Source organism: Ranitomeya variabilis, chromosome 6 (genome assembly GCF_051348905.1).
Source record: "Ranitomeya variabilis isolate aRanVar5 chromosome 6, aRanVar5.hap1, whole genome shotgun sequence".
Classification (NCBI taxonomy): Eukaryota; Metazoa; Chordata; class Amphibia; order Anura; family Dendrobatidae; genus Ranitomeya; species Ranitomeya variabilis.
In genome coordinates this window covers 174,812,429-174,840,356 of record NC_135237.1, presented here as the reverse complement: position 1 = coordinate 174,840,356, position 27,928 = coordinate 174,812,429, and the positions used below count along the sequence as shown (strand labels likewise).

The window sequence follows — 27,928 nt, the reverse complement described above, 5'->3', positions numbered from 1 at the left end:
CTATTTATTTTTTGGTTTTTTTAATATTATTTGGTTTCTAAAGTCTCCCTGAAAATAAAAAAAAAAAATACATAAAAAAACAGTGGGAGAGTAATATTGCCCTTTCAGCTTGTGTGCCAGTCTTGACTCCTGGGTGTGCCACCTCTCTCCCTTTCATTCAGTGGGCCATAGAAAGCCTATTTATTTTTTGGTTTTTTTAATATTATTTGGTTTCTAAAGTCTCCCTGAAAATAAAAAAAAAAAATACATAAAAAAACAGTGGGAGAGTAATATTGCCATTTCAGCTTGTGTGCCAGTCTTGACTCCTGGGTGTGCCACCTCTGTCCCTCTCATTCAGTGGGCCATAGAAAGCCTTGTTTTTTTTTTTTTTTTTAAATATTATTTGGTTTCTAAAGTCTCCCTGAAAATAAAAAAAAAATACATAAAAAAACAGTGGGAGAGTAATATTGCCATTTCAGCTTGTGTGCCAGTCTTGACTCCTGGGTGTGCCACCTCTCTCTCTAATTGTGGGCCATAGAAAGCCTTTTTATTTTTTTCCTTCATTTGTGTTTTAAAATCAACCTCAACACAAAAACACTACATCAATCAGTGGGAGAAAAATATTGGCCTCAGTCAGGGCTTGTGTGCCACTCCTGTGCGTGCCATCTCTCATTCAGTGGGCCATAGAAAGCCTTGTTTTTTTGTTTTTTTTTTAAATATTATTTGGTTTCTAAAGTCTCACAGAGAAAAAAAAAAAAATAAATTAGGTGGGAGATTAATATTGACATTAGTGCTTGAGTGACAGTCCTGCGTGTGTGTCATCTCTGTGATTTGGTGTCACAGAAAACAGAGTGTGTAACATTGTGCCTGATTTTCCTTGTGGTCTCACCAACCTGTTAAGGGATATTGAAATCATACTGAAGTTATAGCTCACCGTGTAAGTTGTTTGACAGCAACAAATAAAGTTAGTTTGGTTACGATTTTTAAACAATGAGGAAGTCTGGTGCAAGAGGTCGTCGTGGGCGTTCATTGTCAGCTGGTAATGATGGTAGTGGTAGTGGAGCATCAGGTGGTCGTGGGGATAAAAATATTCCACCTAAGTCTGGAGCTGTGGAGCCAGTTTCGTCGTCAGGCTACACAAGGCCTCGAACGCTCTCTTTTCTGGGAGTAGGAAAACCGCTTTTAAAGGCTGAGCAGCAACAGCAAGTTTTGGCTTACATTGCAGACTCAGCCTCTAGCTCTTTTGCCTCCTCTTCCGAAACTGGTAAATGTAAAAGCAGCGCGTCGCTTGTGGATGTTCACGGTCAGGGACAAGTCGCTTCCTTGTCCTCCTCAGCAAAAACTACAACAAGAGAGAAGGATGCAGCAGGCGACACAACGGGTCACTCCATGGAGCTCTTTACACATACCGTCCCTGGCTTAGAAAGTGAAACATTTAACAGGCCATGCCCATTACAAGTAGATTCTGACATGGAGTGCACTGATGCACAGCCACAGCCAGAGTACTATGCTGCTCCTTTGACTCAGACCACCACATTGCCCTCTCAGGGTACAGATCCACAATCAGACCCTGATGAGACTATGTTGCCCCGCCACGAACGCTATACCACCGACCGACACAGTGACACAGACGAAGTTGCACACGAGCTCGAAGAGGAGGTAATAGATGACCCAGTTATTGACCCCGATTGGCAGCCATTGGGGGAACAGGGTGCAGGCGGCAGTAGTTCAGAAGCGGAGGTGGAGGAGGGGCCGCAGCAGGCATCAACATCGCAACAGGTTCCATCTGCCGGGCCCGTATCTGGCCCAAAACGCGTGTCAAAGCCAAAACCTGTTGGAGGACAGCGTGGCCATCCGGTTAAAGCTCAGTCTGCAATCCCTGAAAAGGGATCCGAGTCTAGGAAGAGTGCAGTCTGGCATTTTTTTAAACAACATCCAACTGATCAGCGCAAAGTCATCTGTCAAAAATGTTCAACTAGCTTAAGCAGAGGTCAGAATCTGAAAAGTCTAAATACTAGTTGCATGCATAGACACTTAACCACCATGCATTTTCAAGCCTGGACTAACTACCAAACGTCCCTTAAGGTTGTAGCACCCTCGGCCAATGAAGCTAGTCAGCAACGCAACATCCCTTCCGTCACTGTAAGGCCACCATTTTCCGCACCACCGGCAGTATCTGTGCAGGTTTCTTTGCCAGCCAAAAGCAGTCAGGGTCAGGGAATCACCAGTTTAGTAGGAGGAAATATTGCATCTAGGGCACCGGCGGAAACAATACCGTCTCCAACCGTCTCTCAGTCTGCCATGTACACCGGCACACCCGAAAGTTCCACGATCTCCTGCTCTCCAGTCCAGCTCACCCTACATGAGACTCTGGTTAGAAAAAGGAAGTACTTATCCTCGCATCCGCGTACACAGGGTTTTAACGCCCACATAGCTAGACTAATCTCGTTAGAGATGATGCCCTACCGTTTAGTTGAAAGCGAAGCTTTTAAAGCCCTGATGGAGTACGCTGAACCACGATACGAGCTACCTAGTCGACACTTTTTTTCCAGAAAAGCCATCCCAGCCCTGCACCAGCATGTTAAACAGCGCATCGTCCATGCACTTAGGCAATCTGTGAGTACAAAGGTGCACCTGACTACAGATGCATGGACCAGTAGGCATGGCCAGGGACGTTATGTGTCCATCACGGCACACTGGGTGAATGTGGTGGATGCAGGGTCCACAGGCGACATCAATTTAGGGACAGTTGTGCCTAGCCCACGGTCTAGGAAACAGTTGGCTGTAGGCGTTCGCACCCCCTCCTCCTCCTCCTCGTCCTCCTGCAGAAGCTACAGCTCTTCCACAGAACGCAGTCGGCCAACCACTCCATCGGCAGATGACACTGTTGCACACCAGTTGTCCCATTATGGGCCAGCTACTGCCAAGCGTCAGCAGGCTGTATTGGCTATGAAGTGTTTGGGCGACAACAGACACACCGCGGAAGTTCTGTCCGAGTTCTTGCAACAAGAAACGCAGTCGTGGCTGGGCACAGTAGATCTTGAGGCAGGCAAGGTAGTGAGTGATAACGGAAGGAATTTCATGGCTGCCATCTCCCTTTCCCAACTGAAACACATTCCTTGCCTGGCTCACACCTTAAACCTGGTGGTGCAGTGCTTATTGAAAACTTATCCTGGGTTCTCCGACCTGCTCCTCAAAGTGCGTGCACTTTGCTCACATATCCGACGTTCGCCTGTACACGCCAGCCGTATGCAGACCTATCAGCGGTCTTTGAACCTTCCCCAGCATCGCCTAATCATAGACGTTGCAACAAGGTGGAACTCAACACTGCACATGCTTCAGAGACTGTGCGAACAGAGGCGTGCTGTTATTTATTTGTGGGAGGATACACGGGCAGGCAGTAGGATGGCAGACATGGAGTTGTCAGGTGTGCAGTGGTCGAAGATACAAGACATGTGTCAAGTCCTTCAGTGTTTTGAGGAATGCACACGGCTGGTTAGTGCAGACAACGCCGTAATAAGCATGAGCATCCCCCTAATGCGTCTGCTGATGCAAAGTTTGACGCACATAAAGGAGCAGGCGTCTGCACCAGAGGAAGAGGGAAGCCTTGATGACAGTCAGCCATTGTCTGGTCAGGGCAGTGTACAGGACGAGGTAGCGGGCGAAGAGGAGGTGGAGGACGAGGAGGATGATGGGGATGAGTATATTTTTAATGCGGAAACTTTCACGGGGGCACAGGAAATTGGTTGCGTGTCACGGCCGGGTTCTGGTTTTTTGAGGGACACAAGTGACGTAGATTTGCCTGCAACTGCCCCTCAACCAATCACAACCGGAGATTTGACAACTGGAACTTTGGCCCACATGGCGGATTATGCCTTACGTATCCTAAAAAGGGACACACGCATTACGAAAATGATGAACGATGACGATTACTGGTTGGCCTGCCTCCTTGATCCACGCTATAAAGGCAAATTGCAAAATATTATGCCACATGAGAACTTGGAACTAATATTAGCAACCAAACAATCAACTCTTGTTGACCGTTTGCTTCAGGCATTCCCAGCACACAGCGCACGTGATCGTTCTCACACAAGCTCCAGGGGGCAGCAGACTAGGAGTGTTAGGGGTGCACACATCAGAAGTGGCGTTGGACAGAGGGGTTTTCTGACCAGGTTGTGGAGTGATTTTGCTATGACCGCAGACAGGACAGGTACTGCTGCATCAATTGAAAGTGACAGGAGACAACATTTGTCCAGTATGGTTACTAACTATTTTTCATCCCTTATCGATGTTCTCCCTCAACCGTCATTCCCATTTGATTACTGGGCCTCCAAATTAGACACCTGGCCAGAATTGGCAGAATATGCATTGCAGGAGCTTGCTTGCCCGGCAGCAAGTGTCCTATCAGAAAGAGTATTCAGTGCTGCAGGTTCAATATTAACCGAAAAAAGGACTCGTCTGGCTACCCAAAATGTTGACGATCTAACATTCATTAAAATGAACCACAACTGGATTTCGAAATCTTTTGCCCCACCTTGCCCGGCCGACACCTAGCTTTCCTATGAAAAGCTCTTGCCTGTGAATTACTTTTCTAATGTCTAATTTGCTGCAGCTGATTGTACAGCATACGACATGTTTACACCTCCCTAAATGGCAAAACTCCCCACACGGGGCCGTGGTATCGCGACTTGGCGCAAGCACCCGTGAGACTGCTGTTTGTCTGAAGAGGTGGGTGTGCTCGCTTTTGGTTGACGGCATTGCTACTGGGTCCCTCATAGTACAATGTAGTGTCTCTGGCGGTGGTGGTGCGCACCCAACGTCAGACACACCGTTGTAACATGAGGGGCCCTGGGGCGGTCCCGCCGGCCTCAAGAGAGTTCCCCCCTACCCCAGCTCAAAATGTGCTCTACCACGTGCAAAATTATGTCGCACAGCTCCACCAATCTTTAGTCTATTCGCTGACATCATTCAATGTCTGGCACTGACAATACAAATTTGTAGACATCTATGATGCAACTTAAAGTAGTCTGTGTCTGTGTCCTATATTGGCACCATTAAATAGTTACTGCCAAATTACAATGTCAGAAACTCAGTAGATGAGCCCACCCCTGTACCTAAGTATGCCACCTTTTTTTTTTGTTTTGGTTGTTTTGCGAGACATTAACATCTATTTATATTTTGGGAGTACTGGGACAGACACTCCTTGCACTACTCCTCCACTCACCACCAAGCTGCCTGTGTATCCATGTAACCGCTGTAAAACTGCCATGAGCCTATTGTTTGTTATTTTAGGCCTTTGATAGCCTGTCTGCGGTCCCTACTTTAAATACTCCTCCACTGACCACCAAGCTGCCTGCCCGTGTATCCATGTAACCGCTGTGAAACTGCCATGAGCCTATTGTTTGTTATGTTAGGCCTTTGATAGCCTGTCTGCGGTCCCTACTTTAAATACTCCTCCACTGACCAGACCACTGCTGCCCGTGTACCCCTGGAACCAATTATAAAGTGCCTACAGCCAGCCCATTTTCTTATGTTAGGCCTTTGAAGCCTGTCTGCGGTCCCTACTTTAAATACTCCTCCACTCACCACCACCAAGCTGCCTGCCCGTGTATCCATGTAACCGCTGTGAAACTGCCATGAGCCTATTGTTTGTTATTTTAGGCCTTTGATAGCCTGTCTGCGGTCCCTACTTTAAATACTCCTCCACTGACCAGACCACTGCTGCCCGTGTACCCCTGGAACCAATTATAAAGTGCCTACAGCCAGCCCATTTTCTTATGTTAGGCCTTTGAAGCCTGTCTGCGGTCCCTACTTTAAATACTCCTCCACTGACCAGACCACTGCTGCCCGTGTACCCCTGGAACCAATTATAAAGTGCCTACAGCCAGCCCATTTTCTTATGTTAGGCCTTTGAAGCCTGTCTGCGGTCCCTACTTTAAATACTCCTCCACTCACCACCACCAAGCTGCCTGCCCGTGTATCCATGTAACCGCTGTGAAACTGCCATGAGCCTATTGTTTGTTATTTTAGGCCTTTGATAGCCTGTCTGCGGTCCCTACTTTAAATACTCCTCCACTCACCACCAAGCTGCCTGCCCGTGTATCCATGTAACCGCTGTGAAACTGCCATCATGAGCCTATTGTTTGTTATGTTAGGCCTTTGATAGCCTGTCTGCGGTCCCTACTTTAAATACTCCTCCACTGACCAGACCACTGCTGCCCGTGTACCCCTGGAACCAATTATAAAGTGCCTACAGCCAGCCCATTTTCTTATGTTAGGCCTTTGAAGCCTGTCTGCGGTCCCTACTTTAAATACTCCTCCACTGACCAGACCACTGCTGCCCGTGTACCCCTGGAACCAATTATAAAGTGCCTACAGCCAGCCCATTTTCTTATGTTAGGCCTTTGAAGCCTGTCTGCGGTCCCTACTTTAAATACTCCTCCACTCACCACCACCAAGCTGCCTGCCCGTGTATCCATGTAACCGCTGTGAAACTGCCATGAGCCTATTGTTTGTTATTTTAGGCCTTTGATAGCCTGTCTGCGGTCCCTACTTTAAATACTCCTCCACTCACCACCAAGCTGCCTGCCCGTGTATCCATGTAACCGCTGTGAAACTGCCATGAGCCTATTGTTTGTTATGTTAGGCCTTTGATAGCCTGTCTGCGGTCCCTACTTTAAATACTCCTCCACTGACCAGACCACTGCTGCCCGTGTACCCCTGGAACCAATTATAAAGTGCCTACAGCCAGCCCATTTTCTTATGTTAGGCCTTTGAAGCCTGTCTGCGGTCCCTACTTTAAATACTCCTCCACTCACCACCACCAAGCTGCCTGCCCGTGTATCCATGTAACCGCTGTGAAACTGCCATGAGCCTATTGTTTGTTATTTTAGGCCTTTGATAGCCTGTCTGCGGTCCCTACTTTAAATACTCCTCCACTCACCACCAAGCTGCCTGCCCGTGTATCCATGTAACCGCTGTGAAACTGCCATGAGCCTATTGTTTGTTATGTTAGGCCTTTGATAGCCTGTCTGCGGTCCCTACTTTAAATACTCCTCCACTGACCAGACCACTGCTGCCCGTGTACCCCTGGAACCAATTATAAAGTGCCTACAGCCAGCCCATTTTCTTATGTTAGGCCTTTGAAGCCTGTCTGCGGTCCCTACTTTAAATACTCCTCCACTGACCAGACCACTGCTGCCCGTGTACCCCTGGAACCAATTATAAAGTGCCTACAGCCAGCCCATTTTCTTATGTTAGGCCTTTGAAGCCTGTCTGCGGTCCCTACTTTAAATACTCCTCCACTCACCACCACCAAGCTGCCTGCCCGTCTATCCATGTAACCGCTGTAAAACTGCAATGAGCCTATTGTTTGTTATTTTAGGCCTTTGATAGCCTGTCTGCGGCCCCTACTTGCAATACTCCTCCACTGACCACAATGCTGCCTGGAGTGCCTGCCTGTGTATCCATGTAACCGATGTAAAACTGCCATGACTGCCTACTGTTTGTTATTTTAGGCCTTTGATAGCCTGTCTGCAGCCCCTACTTGCAATACTCCTCCACTGACCACACCAATGCTGCCCGTGTACCCCTGGAACCTATTTAAAAGTTCATAGAGCCTAGTTATATATTTTATTTACTATTAATAAGGCCATGATGGACTACGCTGTACCACGCTACAAGCTAACCAGTCGACACTTCTTTTGCGAGAAAAGCCATCCCAACCCTCCACCAGCATGTAGAAGACCGCATTGTCCATGCACTCTGGCAATCTGTGAGTACAAAGGTGCACCTGACAACAGACGCATGGACCTGTAGGCATGGCCACGGAAGATTACGTGTCCATTACGGCGCAATGGGTTAATGTGGTGGATGCATGGTCCACAGGGGACAGCCTACTAAGTCTGTCTGCAGTCCCTAATTCAAATTGTGCTCCACTGTCTAAATCGGAACTTCCACCTTCTGGCTTTCGGCCTATAGTATCAGAAATTAAACTGCATTTGGCCTTCAACTTTGGTTAGGGCCTACTAACGGCTTCTGCCCCTCCCTGGTGTTGCCCTCAACTAAATAAAGCTGAGCTTCAACCTTCTGCTCCAAATTACCATTTTGAAAAATGCAATAGGCTTTTCAGGCCTACTAAAGGAGTCTGTCTGTGTGCCCCTCCCTGGTGTTGTCCTCAACTAAATAAAGCTGAGCTTCAACCTTCCGGCTCTCATTATGTGGTTTTAAAAAAAAAAAAGGTGGTTAGGGCCTACTAACGGCTTCTGCCCCTCCCTGGTGTTGTCCTCAACTAAATAAAGCTGAGCTTCAACCTTCCGGCTCTCATTATGTGGTTTTAAAAAAAAAAATGGTGGTTAGGGCCTACTAACGGCTTCTGCCCCTCCCTGGTGTTGTCCTCAACTAAATAAAGCTGAGCTTCAACCTTCCGGCTCTCATTATGTGGTTTTTAAAAAAAAAATGGTGGTTAGGGCCTACTAACGGCTTCTGCCCCTCCCTGGTGTTGTCCTCAACTAAATAAAGCTGAGCTTCAACCTTCCGGCTCTCATTATGTGGTTTTAAAAAAAAAAAAGGTGGTTAGGGCCTACTAACGGCTTCTGCCCCTCCCTGGTGTTGTCCTCAACTAAATAAAGCTGAGCTTCAACCTTCCGGCTCTCATTATGTGGTTTTAAAAAAAAAAAAGGTGGTTAGGGCCTACTAACGGCTTCTGCCCCTCCCTGGTGTTGTCCTCAACTAAATAAAGCTGAGCTTCAACCTTCCGGCTCTCATTATGTGGTTTTAAAAAAAAAAAGGTGGTTAGGGCCTACTAACGGCTTCTGCCCCTCCCTGGTGTTGTCCTCAACTAAATAAAGCTGAGCTTCAACCTTCCGGCTCTCATTATGTGGTTTTAAAAAAAAAAATGGTGGTTAGGGCCTACTAACGGCTTCTGCCCCTCCCTGGTGTTGTCCTCAACTAAATAAAGCTGAGCTTCAACCTTCCGGCTCTCATTATGTGGTTTTAAAAAAAAAAAAGGTGGTTAGGGCCTACTAACGGCTTCTGCCCCTCCCTGGTGTTGTCCTCAACTAAATAAAGCTGAGCTTCAACCTTCCGGCTCTCATTATGTGGTTTTAAAAAAAAAAATGGTGGTTAGGGCCTACTAACGGCTTCTGCCCCTCCCTGGTGTTGTCCTCAACTAAATAAAGCTGAGCTTCAACCTTCCGGCTCTCATTATGTGGTTTTAAAAAAAAAAAAGGTGGTTAGGGCCTACTAACGGCTTCTGCCCCTCCCTGGTGTTGTCCTCAACTAAATAAAGCTGAGCTTCAACCTTCCGGCTCTCATTATGTGGTTTTAAAAAAAAAAATGGTGGTTAGGGCCTACTAACGGCTTCTGCCCCTCCCTGGTGTTGTCCTCAACTAAATAAAGCTGAGCTTCAACCTTCCGGCTCTCATTATGTGGTTTTAAAAAAAAAAAAGGTGGTTAGGGCCTACTAACGGCTTCTGCCCCTCCCTGGTGTTGTCCTCAACTAAATAAAGCTGAGCTTCAACCTTCCGGCTCTCATTATGTGGTTTTAAAAAAAAAAAGGTGGTTAGGGCCTACTAACGGCTTCTGCCCCTCCCTGGTGTTGTCCTCAACTAAATAAAGCTGAGCTTCAACCTTCCGGCTCTCATTATGTGGTTTTAAAAAAAAAAAATGGTGGTTAGGGCCTACTAACGGCTTCTGCCCCTCCCTGGTGTTGTCCTCAACTAAATAAAGCTGAGCTTCAACCTTCCGGCTCTCATTAAGTGGTTTTAAAAAAAAAATGGTGGTTAGGGCCTACTAACGGCTTCTGCCCCTCCCTGGTGTTGCCCTCAACTAAATAAAGCTGAGCTTCAACCTTCTGCTCCAAATTACCATTTTAAAAAATGCAATAGGCTTTTCCGGCCTACTAAAGGTGTCTGCCCCTCCCTGGTGTTGTCCTCAACTGAACAAAGCTGAGCTTCCACATTCTGGCTTTCGCCCTATACTATCAGATATTAAACTGCATTTGGCCTACTAGTGTGGTTAGGCCCTTGAAACAGTGTCTGCTGCTCTTGGGTTTGCTACTCCACTGAACAAAGCAATGCCGCCTGTTTAGTCCTGTTACCAATTTTGAACTGCATGTAGCCTACTTTATTCTTTGGCCCTATATCTGTTTCCTCCTCATCCTGCCCATTGCCCAGCCACTGCTAAATGAGTCTGCTGGTACATTGACCGAGACCACTACATTCCCCTTGTACTCTACACAGCCAGAATCTGTCCCTGCTGAAAGTAAGGTTCCCCTTCCCGCATGTTATACCACCTTACACAGGGACAAAGAGGAAGGTGCAGATGAAAGTGCAGGTTCCTTCATCAGGTGGGGGGGCATACTCGTTGGCGACGTCACTGGCACAGGGCCCCTCAGAGTACGCAAAAGTGTCGCTGCTGGTGGGAGGCGCCCCCGCCATGCAAACACACCGCCGTACTTTGAGGGGCCCTGTGCCAGTGGCAATGCGAACGAGTGGGCCCCCCCCCTGCTTGCTCAGGATCACAGCACTTGCAACTTTTAAATAATTACCTTTCCCTGCAACACCGCCGTGACGTAGTCCGCATTTCCTGGGCCCACGAAAAACTTGAGCCGGCCCTACTCCCCCCACAACTTTTGCCAAATGACCCCCAATTCCCTATGCCCAACTATTATTATAAAGTTAATTAAGATTGACAAGCTTCAGAAACAAGAATGGATGTTTTTGGCATTAAAATGGGCACTGTAGGTGTTTTCCTGGCCTCCACTCACTGCCGACTATGCTTCCCCATTGACTTGCATTGGGTTTCGTGTTTCGGTCGATCCCCGACTTTTAGCGATAATCGGCCGACTGCACTCGACTCGACTCTGGACAAAATCGGGTTTCCCAAAACCCTACTCGATCTTAAAAAAATGAAAGTCGCTCAACCCTATTGAAGAGTTTTTGTGTGGAAGAATCGGCCAAAAATCTCACGTGAGCAATGTCTGTAGTTTCTCCATACAGGTGACATCTTGAAGCTTTCATCACCAACAAAGACTTTTGTACATTTCATTAACTGTGTTCAATACTTTTTCCTGTGTCATTTTACACATAAATTAATTTATGGGCATATATGACTTGATTTCTTTGCCTGTGTGGATTGGATGGGTTGTAACCGACATCTGACATTTCAATAGCACCTTTAGAAATATGTTTACTTAGAAAAGCAAATGGTTATATTTAATAAGCAAATTACCTGTTGGCCAGGTTTGAGTGGAGAAAGCGTAATCCCCTGGGTATTGATCACTGGTAAAATTTGGTTTCCTATTACAGTGGCAATGATCTGTCCCTGGGCGTTGGTCAGCAGCTGTGGAGTGATGGGTTGCACTTGAAGTCCCTGAGCTCCGCTTCCCGCTTGGTTTGATGACACTGGGCTTGGCATGAGTGGAATTGTTCCAATAATCTGTAAAGAATGATAGTCGTCCGCATATTATTAACATTTAACGATAAAATTCCATCTCCATATATATAACATGGACAACAGTTATCTATGATGATTTCAATTATACAACATAGGCCAAGTGACTCTCGAGAAGGTTGAGATCAGAAAAGTCTTACTAAAGTCTTCATAAAAAGTTCAAAGATTTCCACCTGGATTTTAGAATTGCAGAGCACTGCAGGAAACTGTGAGAAAGTTTAGGTGTCATAATACTCTTCTACATTGTTGTAATGATGAGTACGATAGCAAATACTGCTTCAGTTCAGCAAAAATGCAGATGATGATTTTCATTTAGCTGAATGTGCTTTAGTAAAGTTCCTGCTGTTTAATTTAATGAAACATTTATATGGGAATGCCATAAGAAATGACGCTAGCCAAACAGTGGTCATCCACACTGTGGTGGTTGTCCTGTATGTTCAATTGGTTCACCAAGCAAGACCATATGGTCACATACTATATACTTAGCTCCACTCGGCCACTGGCTTGAAGTCTGTCCTGGTATTAGATACCATTTAGTAATCACAAAAATGCTCTTTCTTAAGATGACAGCAGGTGTACAACTTATTGCATCAAATAATTTTCCAGGTAAAAAGCTGAGAAAATAAAAAATATTTAAAAGTGCACAGATCTATAATGCTGCTGTATAATGACCCTTTTAATGCCTGTGTCATAATATACAGTATAATAAATTGGGCTGCTTTATGCAGATTGGATTGTGTCTCAAATGACCATACTATTTCTGTGTTACTTATGTTGGTCAAATAAGAGCCTATCAAACTCGTTATAATTCTGAACTCTGCACCCTTGTACACTTAGAGTACTAAATAGAACCGCATGTAACCTATATAAGACCTATTAATATCAACTTGTCAGCTTTTTTCTTTCCCTATTAGCAAGTACAGATTTATTCTGCAAAGTGAAAAAGAACTGTATAATTACTATCGAAATGCAAGTTTTCCATTTCATGAAGTAGTCATAAAATCAAATTTCTTAGAGTTACTAGACTGCCCTAATTGAGGTTGAGTGGATTTTTAGATCTGGTCTTGAGAATACCAATTTTGTTCACACTTTCTAGTAAGTGACTCAGCATTTTTCATAGAAGGAAAAAGTAGAAGACACAAACTTTTAAAAATAAAAATGTATATATATTTTCTTTATTAATGAATAATGGTAATCCAGGAAAAAATAGTTACAATTCCAAATTCATAGCCTGGCTATAGGGTCCATGAAGAAGGCATAGTATAGATCTACACTTTTCAGGTGTATAACACCCCTAGTCATGATAATAACTGACCATTCCTGATGCATACAAATAGTGATTAGATCCAGTCTGCACACCTCTGGCAGCCTCTATAATATCCTCAGGAGATATTACATGGAATTTTTACAATTCTTTTTCACTGGATTACTGTTATTTACTAACAAAGAAAATACATATTTTTTAACGAAATTTGCAAAGATGGATTTTCTAGCTTTTTCTGCTACTGATTGCATCCCATGCTACTGATTGCTCTCCATGCTCCGAACTACCTAAGAATTCTATGAGGGTGAGCTGAATCTTTTTCTCATTTTTTTTTTTTCATATAACCCTTTATCTAGTTCCCTTCCTGACTAGGACTTTTCAAACCTTTGTGAAACCGAGTTGGAATGGTTCCTCATTTTAAGGCAGTGGGATAGAGGATACAATTCTGATAGTAAAATGTACCTTTGAAATTTCAAACTCTACAGTTTTCCCCTTTTGCTGAACCTGCAACTCTAATATGAATTCCGTTAAAGAGATTCTTTTGGATTGATCAGTGTTTTACCAGTTCTAATGTGAATATAAGCAGATCACAACATTTAAATGGCTTTGGTTGCATCCTTTGCTTGGAGTTCTTCTTTTATAACCACAGTTTACTTATTCTGAAGCATCATAAAAACTTTCTGGTTAATGCAGCTGGAACTTCTACAGTTATTCTATGGAAATTTAGATAACCAACTATAGTAAGACAACTGCTTTACTGCATATATGAAATCATATGTATAGACGATCTCAGCATTTCTCTGATTAGATGTCCCATCACTTTTACCTCCATTGGATTTCTTAGCAGTCCTAAGTGAAATATAAGGGTGCTTTGTGGCCCTTGACTTGAGTATCTAATGCTGATTTATTACTGACTATTCACTGCTTTCAGTTGTCCACACCCCACCGTATTTTTTTTGTTTTTTTCTTTACTACTTCATTTTTCATTCTAAATTAATTTTAAATTTGTTTACCTATGTTGAGTTAATTTCTTTAAATACAATTTGTTTACCGCTCCCATTGTTTGGCCTTCATTATGTGGATGGAGCTTTTTTCTCTTAGGCTTCTTTCACACTAGCATCGGGCTCGGTCCGTCGCAGTGCGTCAGGCCGAGGTCCCCGACGCTAGCGTGGTCTCCGCCGCACAACGGGGGCAGCGGATGCATTTTTCCAGCGCATCCGCTGCCCCATTGTGAGGTGCGGGGAAGTGCGTGAAGGTGGGGGCGGAGTTCCGGCCGCGCATGCGCGGTCGGAAAAAGCGGACCGTCGGGAGCAAAAAACGTTACATGTAAAATTTTTTGCTCCCGACGGTCCGCCACAACACGGCGCAACCGTCGTACGACGGTTGCAACGTGTGTCAATGCGTCGCAAATGCGTCGCTAATGTTAGTCAATGCAGAAAAAACGCATCCTGCAAGCACTTTTGCAGGATGCGTTTTTTCGGCAAAACGACGCATTTGCGACGTATTGCAGTTAACGCTAGTGTGAAAGTAGCCTTATAGTCTTGTCCCTACTGTACTCTCTGATATTTACATTGAGAGTGTTTTTCCTGGAGCATGTGACTGTTGACATTTTGTCTATGGTTTATACATACTGCTGTGCTTTTCTATGTTTGCTCTGATTGGCTGACCCATGTGGTTTGTTTTTTCCATGAAGTAACAAATAATTCCAAGAAACTAAATATAAACACTTGCATAGTTTTCATAAAAATTGACTCAATGGGGTTCCCTGGTCTACTCTGTGGTGGTACATCATTTGCATTTAGCTTTAAGGTGGTAAGAAATGTTAAATATCTAACGTACTCTCGCCACATTGATTATATTTTAGCTGGTATATTATTCTGACATTTACAGGCACTTAAGAACTATCAGCATTATTGAAAGTCGTTATTTCAAACCTAACAAGAATTACAAGTTTCAAGCCAGTGTATGACTTCAGGATCTGAATATTGAATTATATGATTTTTAGCAAAAGTTGTTAGTGGGCTACAATAAATTGTGTTCACTTAATTATAAAAAAACTTATATAAAACTTTTAAAGAAACCTGACAGCTGGTATTAGAGGGACTTCAGACAGACCATTTTCTTGTTGCACCTATGGTCTTGCCTTTTTTAGTCTACTCAAGCCCAAAATTCTGTTTAGAATAATTATATAATATATTTTTAAGGATGGGGCTCTGTTTTTTAAAAACAGAAATCTGAACCACCCTATTATATAGTTCAATGCTAAAATTCTGGCTGCCTGTAGTCATCACCTTGGGGGGAAACTTAAAAGCTCTCTGAAGGTATATATTATGTTTAAGGGGAGCTATATACATCTGTTTGAACAGGGGCATAACAATCGTGGTCGCAGGGGGTGCGACCACAACCGGGCCTGTGTGGGAGGGAGGCCCCTCTACGCCTACTTCAGCTGGATTTGCATTTGAGGATGAATATTCCACTGAAGCACATTGCAGTGCATGAGTCCCTTCACTGCAATTCAATCCACAGGCCAATCAAAGGCTGATAGCTGACAATGGCCTGTCAGTCACGAGCGGCGCATGACAGTGATGTCATGTGCTGCCTGTGCCGCCACATTGAAATCAGCTGCAGAAGACGCCTCATGTCATGGGTGTATAAGAAGGTAAGAATTGTTTTTTCCTTTAATATGTAGGAAAAGAGCGCCAGAACATTATTCCAGTAAGGGGCCACGGATGATGCTCTAAGCCAGAAAAACCAAGGAAAGACCTGTCCACAGGCCGGCCCCAATGCACAAAAATGTTCCTCATCATATAAACAGAGAGCGACAGATTGTTTGTGCTTTGGGGCAGCCTGTGGGCAGGTCTCTTCTTGAATTCTGTGGCCTAGAGCACCAAGATAAGCACCAAGATAAGATTCTGCCTACAGTTCCACCCCGGATCACGAGCTTCTCATTAACTGAAAACTTCTAACACTGATTGCACAATAACTACAAGATGGATTTCTTCTGCCCAGGTATCATTTTAATCATTGTAACAACACCAACCCGACAATGCATGTTGTTTACTTATCAAAATCTTGCTGACAGGTTCGCTTTAAGCCTGTTTCTAATACATAAGGTTTGTATTCCAATCTTGTGTATCATCCCACCAAGTTTCAGTAATGCCTATGACATCATATCTCTCTTCCTATGTTAGCAGCAATTCTCCTTGCTAGTTCCCCATGCTCTGTGCATTTGTATAGACACATTTCAGTTCGTAGTTGGTTTCTCTTGCTCTTCTATTTTCATTCAGAAATTGTTGTCTTTGTTCTTTATTTACACTTCTAGTAGCAGTGTTTTTAAAAGAATCAATTAGATGCATACTTTTTCCTGGCTGTATATTTTCCATCCCATATTGCTCTAGTTTAAAGCTCTTCTGATAAGTGTGGCAAGGCGTCTACCAATTATGTGTTTTCCTGTTTTTGTAAGTTTCAGTCCATCTCTAGCAAGAAGTCTATGATACAGGTAATAAACTCCATGGTCAAGAAACCCAAAACATTGCTGGCTGCACCATCGATGTAGCCAGTTGTTCACCTGTAGAATCCTGTTCAATCTCCTTATTCCATGTCCATCCGCTGGGAGGATGGATGAGAAGACAACCTGTGCTTCCAGTTCCTTCCCTTTCTGGCCAAGGTCTTCAAAGTCTTCATATAGTTTCCAGGTCTATTTTTGCTGTCTCATTTGTTCCTTTCTGTATTGGTAAGCATGTGTAGTCGTCTGTAGCACTGAGGAGTCTTGATACTCTATCAGAGACATCTTTGATTTGGGCACCTGGAAGACAGCACACTACTCGAGAAATGATATCCTGTCGGCAGATAGCTGCTTCTGTTCCTTTCAGTAGGGAATCTCCCATGACAACCGCTTTCCTTTTCTTCTTCAGCGCAGAGCTCCTTTTTCTCCCTTCAAGAGGCTCCTGATTGCTGAACGCAGTGTTCTTTGTGGGCAAAGCACTTTTTGATTTACATATTTGTAGTAGTTCTGTGTGACTGCCTGGTAGCAGTTCTTCAGTCAATCAGAGGCCGGCAGCTGACAACGGCATGCCAGTCACAAGTGACGCATGGCAGTGACATCATGAGCTGCCGATGCTGTCACACTGATATCGGTTACAGAAGAGGATGCGGCATGTCATAGGAGTGTGGGAAGGTAATTATAAAAGGAAGGGACCCATGATGGTGGACATTACACTAGAAAGAGATACAGGATGGGGGTCATTATAACAGAATGGGGCTTAGGATGGGGGTCATTTTTTCCAAGAAGGGTCCCAGGATGAGGGACAGTATACTAGGCTGGTGGACATTGCTAAAATATGGAGGACATTATAACAAGAAGGGGCTGAGGATAGGGGACATAGGGATACTATACCAGGAAGAGGCCCAGGACAGGGGATATCATAACTGGAAGGGTCACAGGATGGGGACATTATACAAAAAAGGGGCCTAATATGAGAGGAATTATTACATAATGTAGGGCACAATGGTGCGATCATTAAAGGAAACAGCCAGGATGGGGAACATTATTATATGGGGCAAACACACAAATCTTTACAGGATCCTATCCCATCGGACTCTAGGTATGCCACTGTGTTTCACTTAATTTTTTTTTTTTTTAGTGCCAGAAGAAAAACAAGCACAACAACATAAAGAGAAACTAACTTCACGATAGCAAGGACTTCGTCAATAACAAGAGAACATTTATAAGACCTATTAAAGACTTGCACCATGGTGTCAAGAGAATGGGAAACTTCGATTTCTCAGATTTCTTTTAAATCAGTACAATAGATAACTAATGCCATATTGAACAATGCATGTATGTATTTGCTATGACTCAAAATGTAAGTTTTTACTACTGCTAAAGATATTGAAAAAATACTTTCCCGAGCTTCTTCCTTCTTATAGCCTTAGGGAATTTATAAGAATTGGTCATCATATCCAAATAGCTATAACATTCATTGTGGAGATGTAGGATTGTATCTTAATTGACCAGATAACTATTTTTAGCAAACCAAGAAGAAGACTGTTATCTGTTTGTGGATTTTAGAATGTATTTGTTGGTCAAGAAAATGGACTTTTGCTTGTGTAAGCCTGTAATATTGACATTTCATATAACTATATACTACATATATATATATATATATATATATATATATATATATATATATATATGTATATATATATATATATTGTGCTCTTATCCTTGATGACTAGCGATGTTTACTGATATGCTAATTATGCATTGTGTAGGCCAGATAGTTTGGTGACTTTGAAAACAGAGGAGGAAAAACTATGCAAATAGATTAATAATCAAGTAATTCTACTTAATCTCATCTTCATTCTTACCCTTTATGTCAATGCTGAATGAAGGACACTTGTTAAGTATAAAAATAGGTTGCACATGTGGAAAAAAGGGAATCCAGCTCCAAGAGATAAAATCACTTAACTTTAATAGTATTCATTTAAAATAGAAATAGGCTGTAAGACATACAAATACCTGGTATACCGGAAGGAGAGTGCCTGTCTAAACTGTACGCGTTTTGAATACACAAGAGTTCTTAGTCTCAGTTAGCTCTGACCAGGCATAGCATCAACTTATACAAAGACATAACAGGTGTGGAAAGAGGGGAAAAAAACACCTTCAACAAATGTATGACAATGAATTAAATGTTAAAAAACTGGACTTGTCAAACTAATGTCGATGAAACAAACAAAGAACAGTCAATAACGCAACATAATTTCTTTTTTAAGGTTCAAACCTGATGGAACACGTGTATTTAACAAATATATCCAAAACGCTTCTTTATCACTTAATTTCATCGCTCTGTCCCCACCCAGTGGCTCTATATTGATTTGTTCTATTGCAAAATCTTGAAGGAACGTGGTTTGTCTATTGTGAACGGTAACAAAATGTTTTGATAAATTAGAAATATTACGTGTAGTTGGTTGTGAAATGTCATATACATGTTCTCTTATTCTATTTTTTAATTTGCGAATAGTGGAACCAACATATTGGAGTTTACATGCTGAGCACTCAATAATATAGACCACATGGTCAGAATTACAATTCAAAGCATTTTAATTTTGTAGATTTTTTTATTTTTATTATCTGAAAAAGTCAAAGCTTTTTAGAATGTGAACAAGTTTCACATGGAAATTGTCCACACTTGTAAAAACCTGACGTGGTCAACCAATGAGATGGTCTGGAATTCCTTTTTGGATTGTAAAAGCTTGGAGACAAATAACTCCCTAATGTCGGTGCACATCTTGCCACTATCTTAATGCCATTTTTTTTAAATATTGTCCATAGCATCATCATTTCTGAGAATATTCAAATTGTGATGTATAATATTTGAAATGGATTTAAAGTGAGAGCTATATGTCAGTGCCAAAACAGGTAGTTCTGATGAAGGGATTGCAATGGTATTACAGCCACTGTTCACACTAGGATCAGGATTGATTAGATCTGGAATCCACAATTTGAAAAGCTCGATTAATAGTCCAGCTGGGATATTTCCTTTTAATAAGACGGCTTTTTATATTGTTCTTTTCAGTTTGAAAAAAAGAAAAATGACTACAATTGCGTCTTGCTCTTAATGTTTCACCTAGTCGAATTGATTGATTTAATTGATTTAATGGCATGGAAAGGGTAGAAACTGCGTGCATGCAGTATGGTGTTCCCTGCAGTTGATTTGCAATGTGTGCAGCTGGTGATAGCTTGGTGTGGAATTCCCTATAAACAAAGATCAAGAAAATGTATTGACTTTTTATTGAAAAAATATGTAAATTTTAAATTGAATGGATTATTATTGATGTAATAAAAAAATATAGGAATTTTAGAAACATCATCTCTCCAAACTAGCAATAAGTCATCAATATATCTAGAATACCATTGCATGGACTCAAAAATGGATTATCAGTGTTAAAAATGTATAAATCTTCCCACCAAGTCATCACCAAACTGCCCACCAACGGGGAGAATTTAGCACCCATGGAAACTCCACTGTTTTGAAGTTCTCTGCCAGATGCATCTCTAGTGTATACAATATTTTATCACTGATCATTGCATTTTGAGGGGTGGAATTCGGTAAGTAAAAACAACTGGTATTTCAATTTTTTATTCTTTACAGTTGTCACGAACTTACTCAGGAACTGGTTGGCTGACCAGCTATACTAGCACACCTGTCCTCTTTAGCCTCGTAGCGTGGTGACGTCACCAGTAGCTCCGCCCACCCTCTACGACCGCTACCTCAGCGCTGCATCCGGCCGGGGCACGCGAGGTCTCGTGGTCGCGCGGCTTCTGCCGCCACTCTCTCCTTAACCCACCGCTCTGCCATAGCGGTACACCTAGAAGTGGCTCAGACTTTCCGGAACCGCTTCCCTCCACACTCAGCACCACAGTGAGTACAGCATATTTTATGTGCACATAGCAATTGTGGCATATTAGTGCTCCAACATACTAGGGGAGCATTTCTCCTCATCTCAACATATGGGCAATCAATTCTAATCACAGTAATCCTTGTCAGCCAGCACCTGACGGTCATCTTAGTACCTTAACCTAACAGGAATCCTGCGCTACTCCCACCAGCAGTAAGTTTATTGTGTACTGGGAAAAATAGACTGCATTCATTTAAAACCATGCTTATAAAGGTTGTACATTTATTTAAGCAGGGGCATCTACTATAAACCTCTGAAGATTAAGCAACCCTGGTCATCACAATACCCGCATCAATTGCAGATACACAGGGATCACATCTCTTCATTGCACATTTCCATTTAATATCTGAGTGAGTATATATTATAAATCTATTTAGACTCACTATATTCACCAATACAAACATTTACACTTTTTTTTTCTTTTTTTTTCTTCTCGTTCCCTTAAGATTCTGGTAGTACTTTATGGACCTATTACAACATCCACTGCATAACCAATGATTACTCATTAAGTAAGTGCTCTCTTATTCATTTATTCATCTATTTTTCATTTTATTGTTCGTTTTTGTAGACAGCGCAGGTGAATACCACTTTTTTTCATTTGATATACTTTACAGGTCTACACAGAACCTGTCACAATCACCAGCAGCACTCTACATTCAGCAATTTTTGTTCCTCCACTAGAAACTATCAGGAGCGCCAGTGCTTTCTACTTCCTTTTTAAGTCAGGAACTTGCAGCTCTCTGGCGCCCCCTAGCCTGCTGGCCAATAAAGGTATTGACAGAGGATAAGAAAATGAGCGCAGCTGCTCTAATTTATGTTGAATATTGCGGCACGTGATGTGACGGGATGTATACTGCATATACCACCTGTTTCTGATAGCAGCAAATATATACCCCGATCCAGTCACCATCAAGTCCCCAACACCACATAAATATGAAAACTATGCTGCCACCATTGACCTCTTATAGGTGGATCAGACACCCATTTGGTAGCGTGAATTTGAGTACGTGGTGGATCGCTCATAGAGGAAGAAGAACAAAGCTAGCAAATTTAAAATTTTAATCCGGAAGAATCAGCAGTGTTTACAAAACATACAAACGATATTACTAAAGAGACAAAATACAAATATGTACAAACAGTTATGAAATAAATCAGGATTAAAATATGAAACTTGCTAAATGTCAGTCACAGGTATAACGTGTCAATAAAGGGGAGGAGAGCATGGTGTCCAGCTGTCTCTCCTGGCTCTGAATGCATGCCAAAGATGGACGATCCTGTTTTATGCTTCGGCCATAAAACTAAGAACTCCCACTTTGCTGACCTCACATATGGGCTGTTTTCTGGGAGATACACCTATTTTGGAAAGTTATCAATAACTCCTTTTCTTCATATCTTTGGCCTGGAAGCTAACAGGCAAACAATATTGGCATTATTTTTTCCCTTGCAATTTTACAGTTTTTTAGAGTCCACACAGACGGTATGTCTGTGAGTTGCTGGTGGGCAGAAATTCATTTCCCAGGTTTCTGATAGCCGTAGATGCTGCAAAACGCTACCATGCGTAAGCCCAAGTGCCCAGATCCTGGAAATCTAATTTTCATGTTTCTGGGATTAATGTGCATTAAATTAAATTTGACTTTGAGTGTTATGCCTAGAAGAATAAAAAATTTGTATCTAAAAAGCATTCAGCTCTGCTAGTGCTGGTAGGCAATAAAACTCAGCATTCCAAAGCTGTCCACCTGCCTGAAGGGAGGGGGTGGAAATCCACAGAGGGGCTGCATGCAGGATCTGGTCCCACAGAAACCAATGGTGGGAGTAGTATTAGGCCAGCTCTGGACCAATGGAAAATAATTAATATTTTCCTGACACCTCCCCTTTTAGACTGCGCTACGGAGGCAGGACGTCTCGGTGCTCCTCCATGCACATCTCTGCGGGCTCTTCAGAGATAGGCTTCTTTGGGGGTTACTCAGCATCTTCTGACATATCTGGGACTTCTGGCTATGGGTAGCCAGATGTGACGCTAAGGCCCCAAATTTACATGAACCTGGGACCTGTTCTAGGTCGATCCCTGGTCTTGTTATCCCACTTGATGATGAGAGTCCAGGATGTTTCCTTCACTCTGGGCTCTTGGGCCTTGGGTGACAGAGCCTGAACAGGCTGTCTCCCCAGGGGATAACATTTTCCTATTTTTCCAACAGGCTGTGGGACATACCAGCCCACCACCTTGATGGACTCTGGGTACAATTTTCCCACTCCTCTGACAGGCTAGGGGTATCTTCCTGACAGACAGTCAGACTCACCTTTACTTCACCCTGCCCGGCTGTAGGACATACCTTCCCACACCCTGGATGGGCTGGGGGTAACACCTTCCCTGGCCTCCTTTTTAACGTAGAGGCTTTGCTAACTGGGTGCAGCTATCAAGAGCCATGTCACAGTCCATCGTGACACTGGTCAAGTGCACAGGGCCACCTGCTTCATGGTCTCTGAGCCTGCTCTCATTGCCATTAGCACTTATGCTGGCTCCTTTTAGGAGACTCTCAGCAGCATCACCCCACAGCGTGATGTGGCTGAGTCCTCCTGTACCACAACACACATTTTTATTATGCATCACATTAACATTATGGGCACTTGCATCACATGACTTATTAAGATCTGGGAGGGTTGTCAGGGATGTGTCAGGCAACCAACCATCCCAGATCAGTTCCCAATAAAACAATGGTGAGGAGGTTCTCCAACACCCCACTTCCCTTATTCCCCTCCTTGCACCCCAATCCAGAAAAACCCAGGCCATCGGTAAGAGATGGCAAACACCCCCAAAAACAGTGACAGTCAGGGTCTTCCCAGGAATGAGTTCCTCCAGTAACACAAACTCAGGGTGCTTAAGAGTTCATTCTGTGCCAGTGTCCTTAAGCCCAACAGTAATGGTGTTGCCCACAGTAATGGGTTGCAAATTTTCACAGACTCTCCTAATGAAACCCCCCACAAAAAGAATGGCTGCACTAGGCTCTGGGGCCTCAGGTTTGGGGTTCATCTTCTGCCTCTCTGGGCAGACAAGGCTGATGTGACCGGTCCGGTCACAGGTATAGCAGTGTCGGGAGTCATATGCAAGCCGGGTGCTGGAAGATGGGGGCAGTCCCCCTGAGGGCCAGCTGACAGGGGCACTGGGGTTGGTCGATGGCTTACCCCTGTTCTTGCTGGTGATGACCGGCTTCCACACCTCCAGTTTATGATTGGCCTTGAAGGTGTCGGCAATCTGCACTGCTTTATCCACCTCTTTTGGATCCCAGTCCAGCACAAACTGTCGCACCTCAGCCGGACAAAGATGTAGGAACTGGTCTTTCACCATCAAGTTCTTTAGCTGCTGAAACGTGGTCACTGACAGTCTTGGACCCACTGCTCAAAGTGGGTTCTTAGTCCATGCACCACATCGCTCATTGGTCCATGTTGGAGGTTCTGGAACTTTTTACGGTAGACCTCAGGAATCAGCTGGTACTTTCTTATCAGGGCCTGCTTGATGGCCTCATATTCTCCATCTTGGTCTCGAGGGAGAGAAGCAAACACCTCCAGAGCTTTCCCTCTGAGCCCATGAGTTAAATATTGGGCCCGTTGGTCCTCAGGCAGCTGTTACTGTCTGCAGGCTTTTTCAAACCCCTCGCTGCTAAAAGTACATTTTTCTCTGAAATTTCACAGTGTTTCAGAGTCAAATACATGATGCCCGTGTTTTGGGCAGCATGTATCACCTCACAGGTTTCCTTTAATTGAAAATTCGAGTTGCCACCAATTAGTGGTAGTACAGTAAATTCTATAATAATGTATGCATTTATTTAGAATATATAATAAGACAATATTATAAACATAATTTCCTTAACCACTTAGTGACCGCCAATACGTCTTTTAACTGACCTGAGATATAAAAGAATAGCGTCCCCATACACATGACAATCCAGCAGCTGTTAGCTGTACACTATAGCTGACAACTTGCTGCATCAGCCACGATCAGTGTTGTCACTGTCCATATTGTTTAACCCCTTAGATGCTGCTGTTAAAAATGACTATATCATATAAATGGTTTACAGAGTGTGGCTTCTTCCTCTTTATCCCCATCGGCATCCTGAGATCATGATTGTGTGTTCCTGATGTTTTCCATGGCAATTCACAAGCAAATAGGGGCCTTAGAGTCTGACACCTACACTGACCTGTTAAAAAGTCAGCGACATTTAGGTGGTAGAAATCAACTTTTTCATTCTTATCATGCCACTTTGTATTAATTCTTGAAAAGCATCTAAAGGGTTAATAAACTACCTGACAGCAGTTTTCAATATGTCAGGAGTTGTTGTTTTTAAAATTGTATCAGTTTTGGGGGTTTTTCAATATATATAGGACCCCTAGAGTCACTTCAAATTTGGATAGGTCCCTAAGAAAAATAATTTTGTAAATTTCCTTGAAAAAATGAAAAATTACTGCTACACTTTTAAACCTCCTAAAATGCTAACAAAATAAAATATAATTGTGCTGATATAAAGTGGGCATGTGGTAAATGTTATTTATGAATGTTTTGCTAAGGTATGAGTATCTGAATTAAAGGGATGATCATTCAAAGTTTGAAAAGTGCTAATTTTTTTTTACATTTTTGTAAAATTTCGGATATTTTTCATAAATACAAACCATATCAACCTAAATTTACCATTATCATAAAGTATAATGTGTCACGAAAAACAGTCTCAAAATCACTGGAATTTGTCAAAGCATTCCAGAGTTATTACCACATAAAGTGACACTGGTCAGATTTTTTAAATTTGGCTCTGTCACTAAAGGGTTTGGAAAAATAAATTTAATATGGAAGACAAGTCTATTTGTCCCTAAATATTTGCATTACATACTGCATGTCCTGTTCCCCATTGGCCTATAAACTACACTGGTGCAAAGAGTTTCACGTCTCCAATGTAATTTATGAGAAAACCTCTTATGAGAGAATTTAGATGCAACTGTGCATGGCTGTCTGACATTTTTCTATTTGTTTCATCAGAAAATAGTTATCATTCTCTGGAATACAGATACTATTTTCAATTTCCTGTTTTCAGCCTTAAAATGTTCCATGGCTTGACAGCCTAAGATCTGTCATCACATTTCTAAACCCAAGAATTATTCTGATTCTTCAGTCAGGGGATGACTTGTGGCATAGCATTGCATTCTTAATTTTAGGAGAATGGTTGGATTTCTACTTATAACATCCATATAAACAAGGAAACCTAAGTGGATTATACAGATTCATTACTTTTCAATACTTTATAATATATTGCTGGCTTTCAATTTAACCCTTTTCATTTGTATGACACTATATTTGGGGATACTATGTAGAGCACTATTTTTTGGGGAGCACAATATGTAAAGGCAATTTTGACCTTAATATCTATGGCACAAATTTTAGGAAGGGCAGAAGGAGTTTTTGCACCTAAGCTCACAAGCTTTTAGCTGATACCTGTACATATTATGGTGGTGCATAATCTACACATTTAGCACCCGGGTAAGTGCCAGCACCCTGAGCAGGTGGGGACACTGACGTGCTATGAGGGCCTGATGGTAGTGCCAACGAGTGATGACACATCTGTGCAACTTCTGCCTGAACAGTCACGGTGCAGAGAGACAGAAGATGGCGACGCTGAGGAGTCCGGAGCAAAGTAGCCGCCAGCGAGGGGAGGGGAGTATTTAATGTATTTAATTGAATTGAAGCACCTTGTTGAATCTATGCCACGAAGAATTGAGGCAGTTCTGAAGGCAAAAGGGGGTCCAACCCGTTACTAGCATGGTGTACCTAATAAAGTGGCCGGTGAGTGTATGAAGCTCATTATGTATGGAGCCTTATATGTGGCTCATTATGTATGGAGCAATACATGAGGTCCATTATTCTGTATGGAGCATTATATGGGGTTCATTATTCTGTATGAAGAAATATAGGGGGTACATTATTCTGTATGGAGCATTATATGGGGTTCATTATTCTGTATGAAGAAATATAGGGGGTACATTATTCTGTATGGAGCACTACACTGTCCAGTTTCTGAGCTATTGATATCACTCATATAATGTAAGAAGTAAGTTAAATCTTTGGCATTGTATTACACCTATATTTCTCTGCCATATCTGTGCATAATGAATTATGGTATGTATTAAAGGGGCCCACTAAGACTCTTTCGCCCGGGGCCCATGAAAACTGTGAGCCGGCCCTGGCCCTGTCCATGGCACAGACATCTAAAAGGATGTTTTATGATGAACTATTGGACTGCAAAGGTCCTATACATTATTCTTGCATAGGTGCCCTCTTCTGTATAAGTCCTCCCCAGAATAGCATCCAGCATAGTCTATGACACATTGCCCAGGACAAGAGCTATTTGGCCTCCCTGGACTGCTGTACTGGCTCTATGCACATGGCAGTACCAATAAGTTTCTCTGATCTTTTAAATAATGGGATTAATAGTGGCAGGTAGAAGGCAAACAAGTTTTTCTATTAAATGGATTGATATTTCACATAGTCCAGATTCTTATTTTACAGAATATCATTGCACACTGTGCATAAAACTAAGACGTGTAGAATATGTGCATTATATGTAACAAGTTGTATAACCTGTCTATATAATGATACATGAAAAGTTTGCACATGGATGGACGTTAATGTAACACAATAGCTCCTTATATCCTAGATAACCAGATACCAAGACATTAGACTGACATCTTCAAGTGAATTTGCTCAGTGAACGTAAACATTAACCTTACATTACTAGCTTTTATGCTTTCCTATATGTATAGTCTTTTGTTGGCCACATTAGTCTACTTTTAACCCTCCAATGGTTCTGAATAGACCACTTTATACTCCTTGCTAATTAAAGCTCTATTAAAAAGCAAACTTTGTATTTCATTAACCCATGCGTATCAGAGTAGATGGTTCAGAAATCCATACAAACAGCCCATAGCAATTTTTAGGGGCTTACAAATAAATAATGTAAGTTAATAATGAAGAAGAGAAGAAATAGGTTTCTTTGATGGCTCTGACCATCTTTGTGACCTGATTATGTCACAGAGTGTCAGCCACAGAGACACTACAAAGGGCATAGCATCCCATCAAATCTATTTCCTATCTCTTCCGTGAGCCTTGTTAGAAGCACAAAATCTATCAGGCCTCATTAGCACCATTTACCATCAAGGAGCACGGAGAGCCCCTTCATCACAATAATGAGAACAACTGCACTCATTCTCTCGTCTAATTGGATCAACTCACCCTTCCCATCTACTTATCCATTAGCAGCTAATTGTGTATTAAAATGCTCTGAAGGTTCCTTGACGGCCTAGGTCCTGACCACAAGTTCAATTTCCTGAAGCAAGAATATGTTGATCTTTTTCAAGGCGTGTGTCCCTGAGAAGTAAATTTGCAGCTGTTTTCTAGCGGGGCTTGCTATATTTATTATATATTACATACAAAACAGACAAAACCCCATCAAGGTGCAGCCTATTTTGGCCTTTGGGATGCGCTGATTTTTGTTTTTTGTTCTTTTATCTCCTCCTTCTGAGAGCCGTGGTTGTTTGCAGAATTACCATGTAGATTAATTTTAGGCTTTTTAGTGTTGAGCATTCCGATACCGCAAGTATCGGGTATCGGCCGATACTTGCGGTATCGGAATTCCGATACCGGGATTCCGATACTTGCCGCGTATCGGATACCGGAATCGGAAGTTCCAAGATTCAAAATTCAGAAATTCAGCCAATGAGAATGATTCCAAG

At 42.7% G+C, this 27,928-nt stretch overlaps 1 protein-coding gene across 3 annotated transcripts in view; it reads right to left on the bottom strand.

Moving 5' to 3' along the window:
• Positions 1-27,928, bottom strand: part of POU6F2 (POU class 6 homeobox 2) — an 854,440-nt gene that overhangs the window by 54,071 nt on the left and 772,441 nt on the right. For all 3 annotated transcript variants that reach the window (XM_077269273.1, XM_077269271.1, XM_077269274.1), the window contains exon 7: positions 11,212-11,418. In XM_077269273.1, coding sequence (XP_077125388.1) covers positions 11,212-11,418 — 207 coding nt within the window. The remainder of the gene's footprint in view (positions 1-11,211; positions 11,419-27,928) is intronic.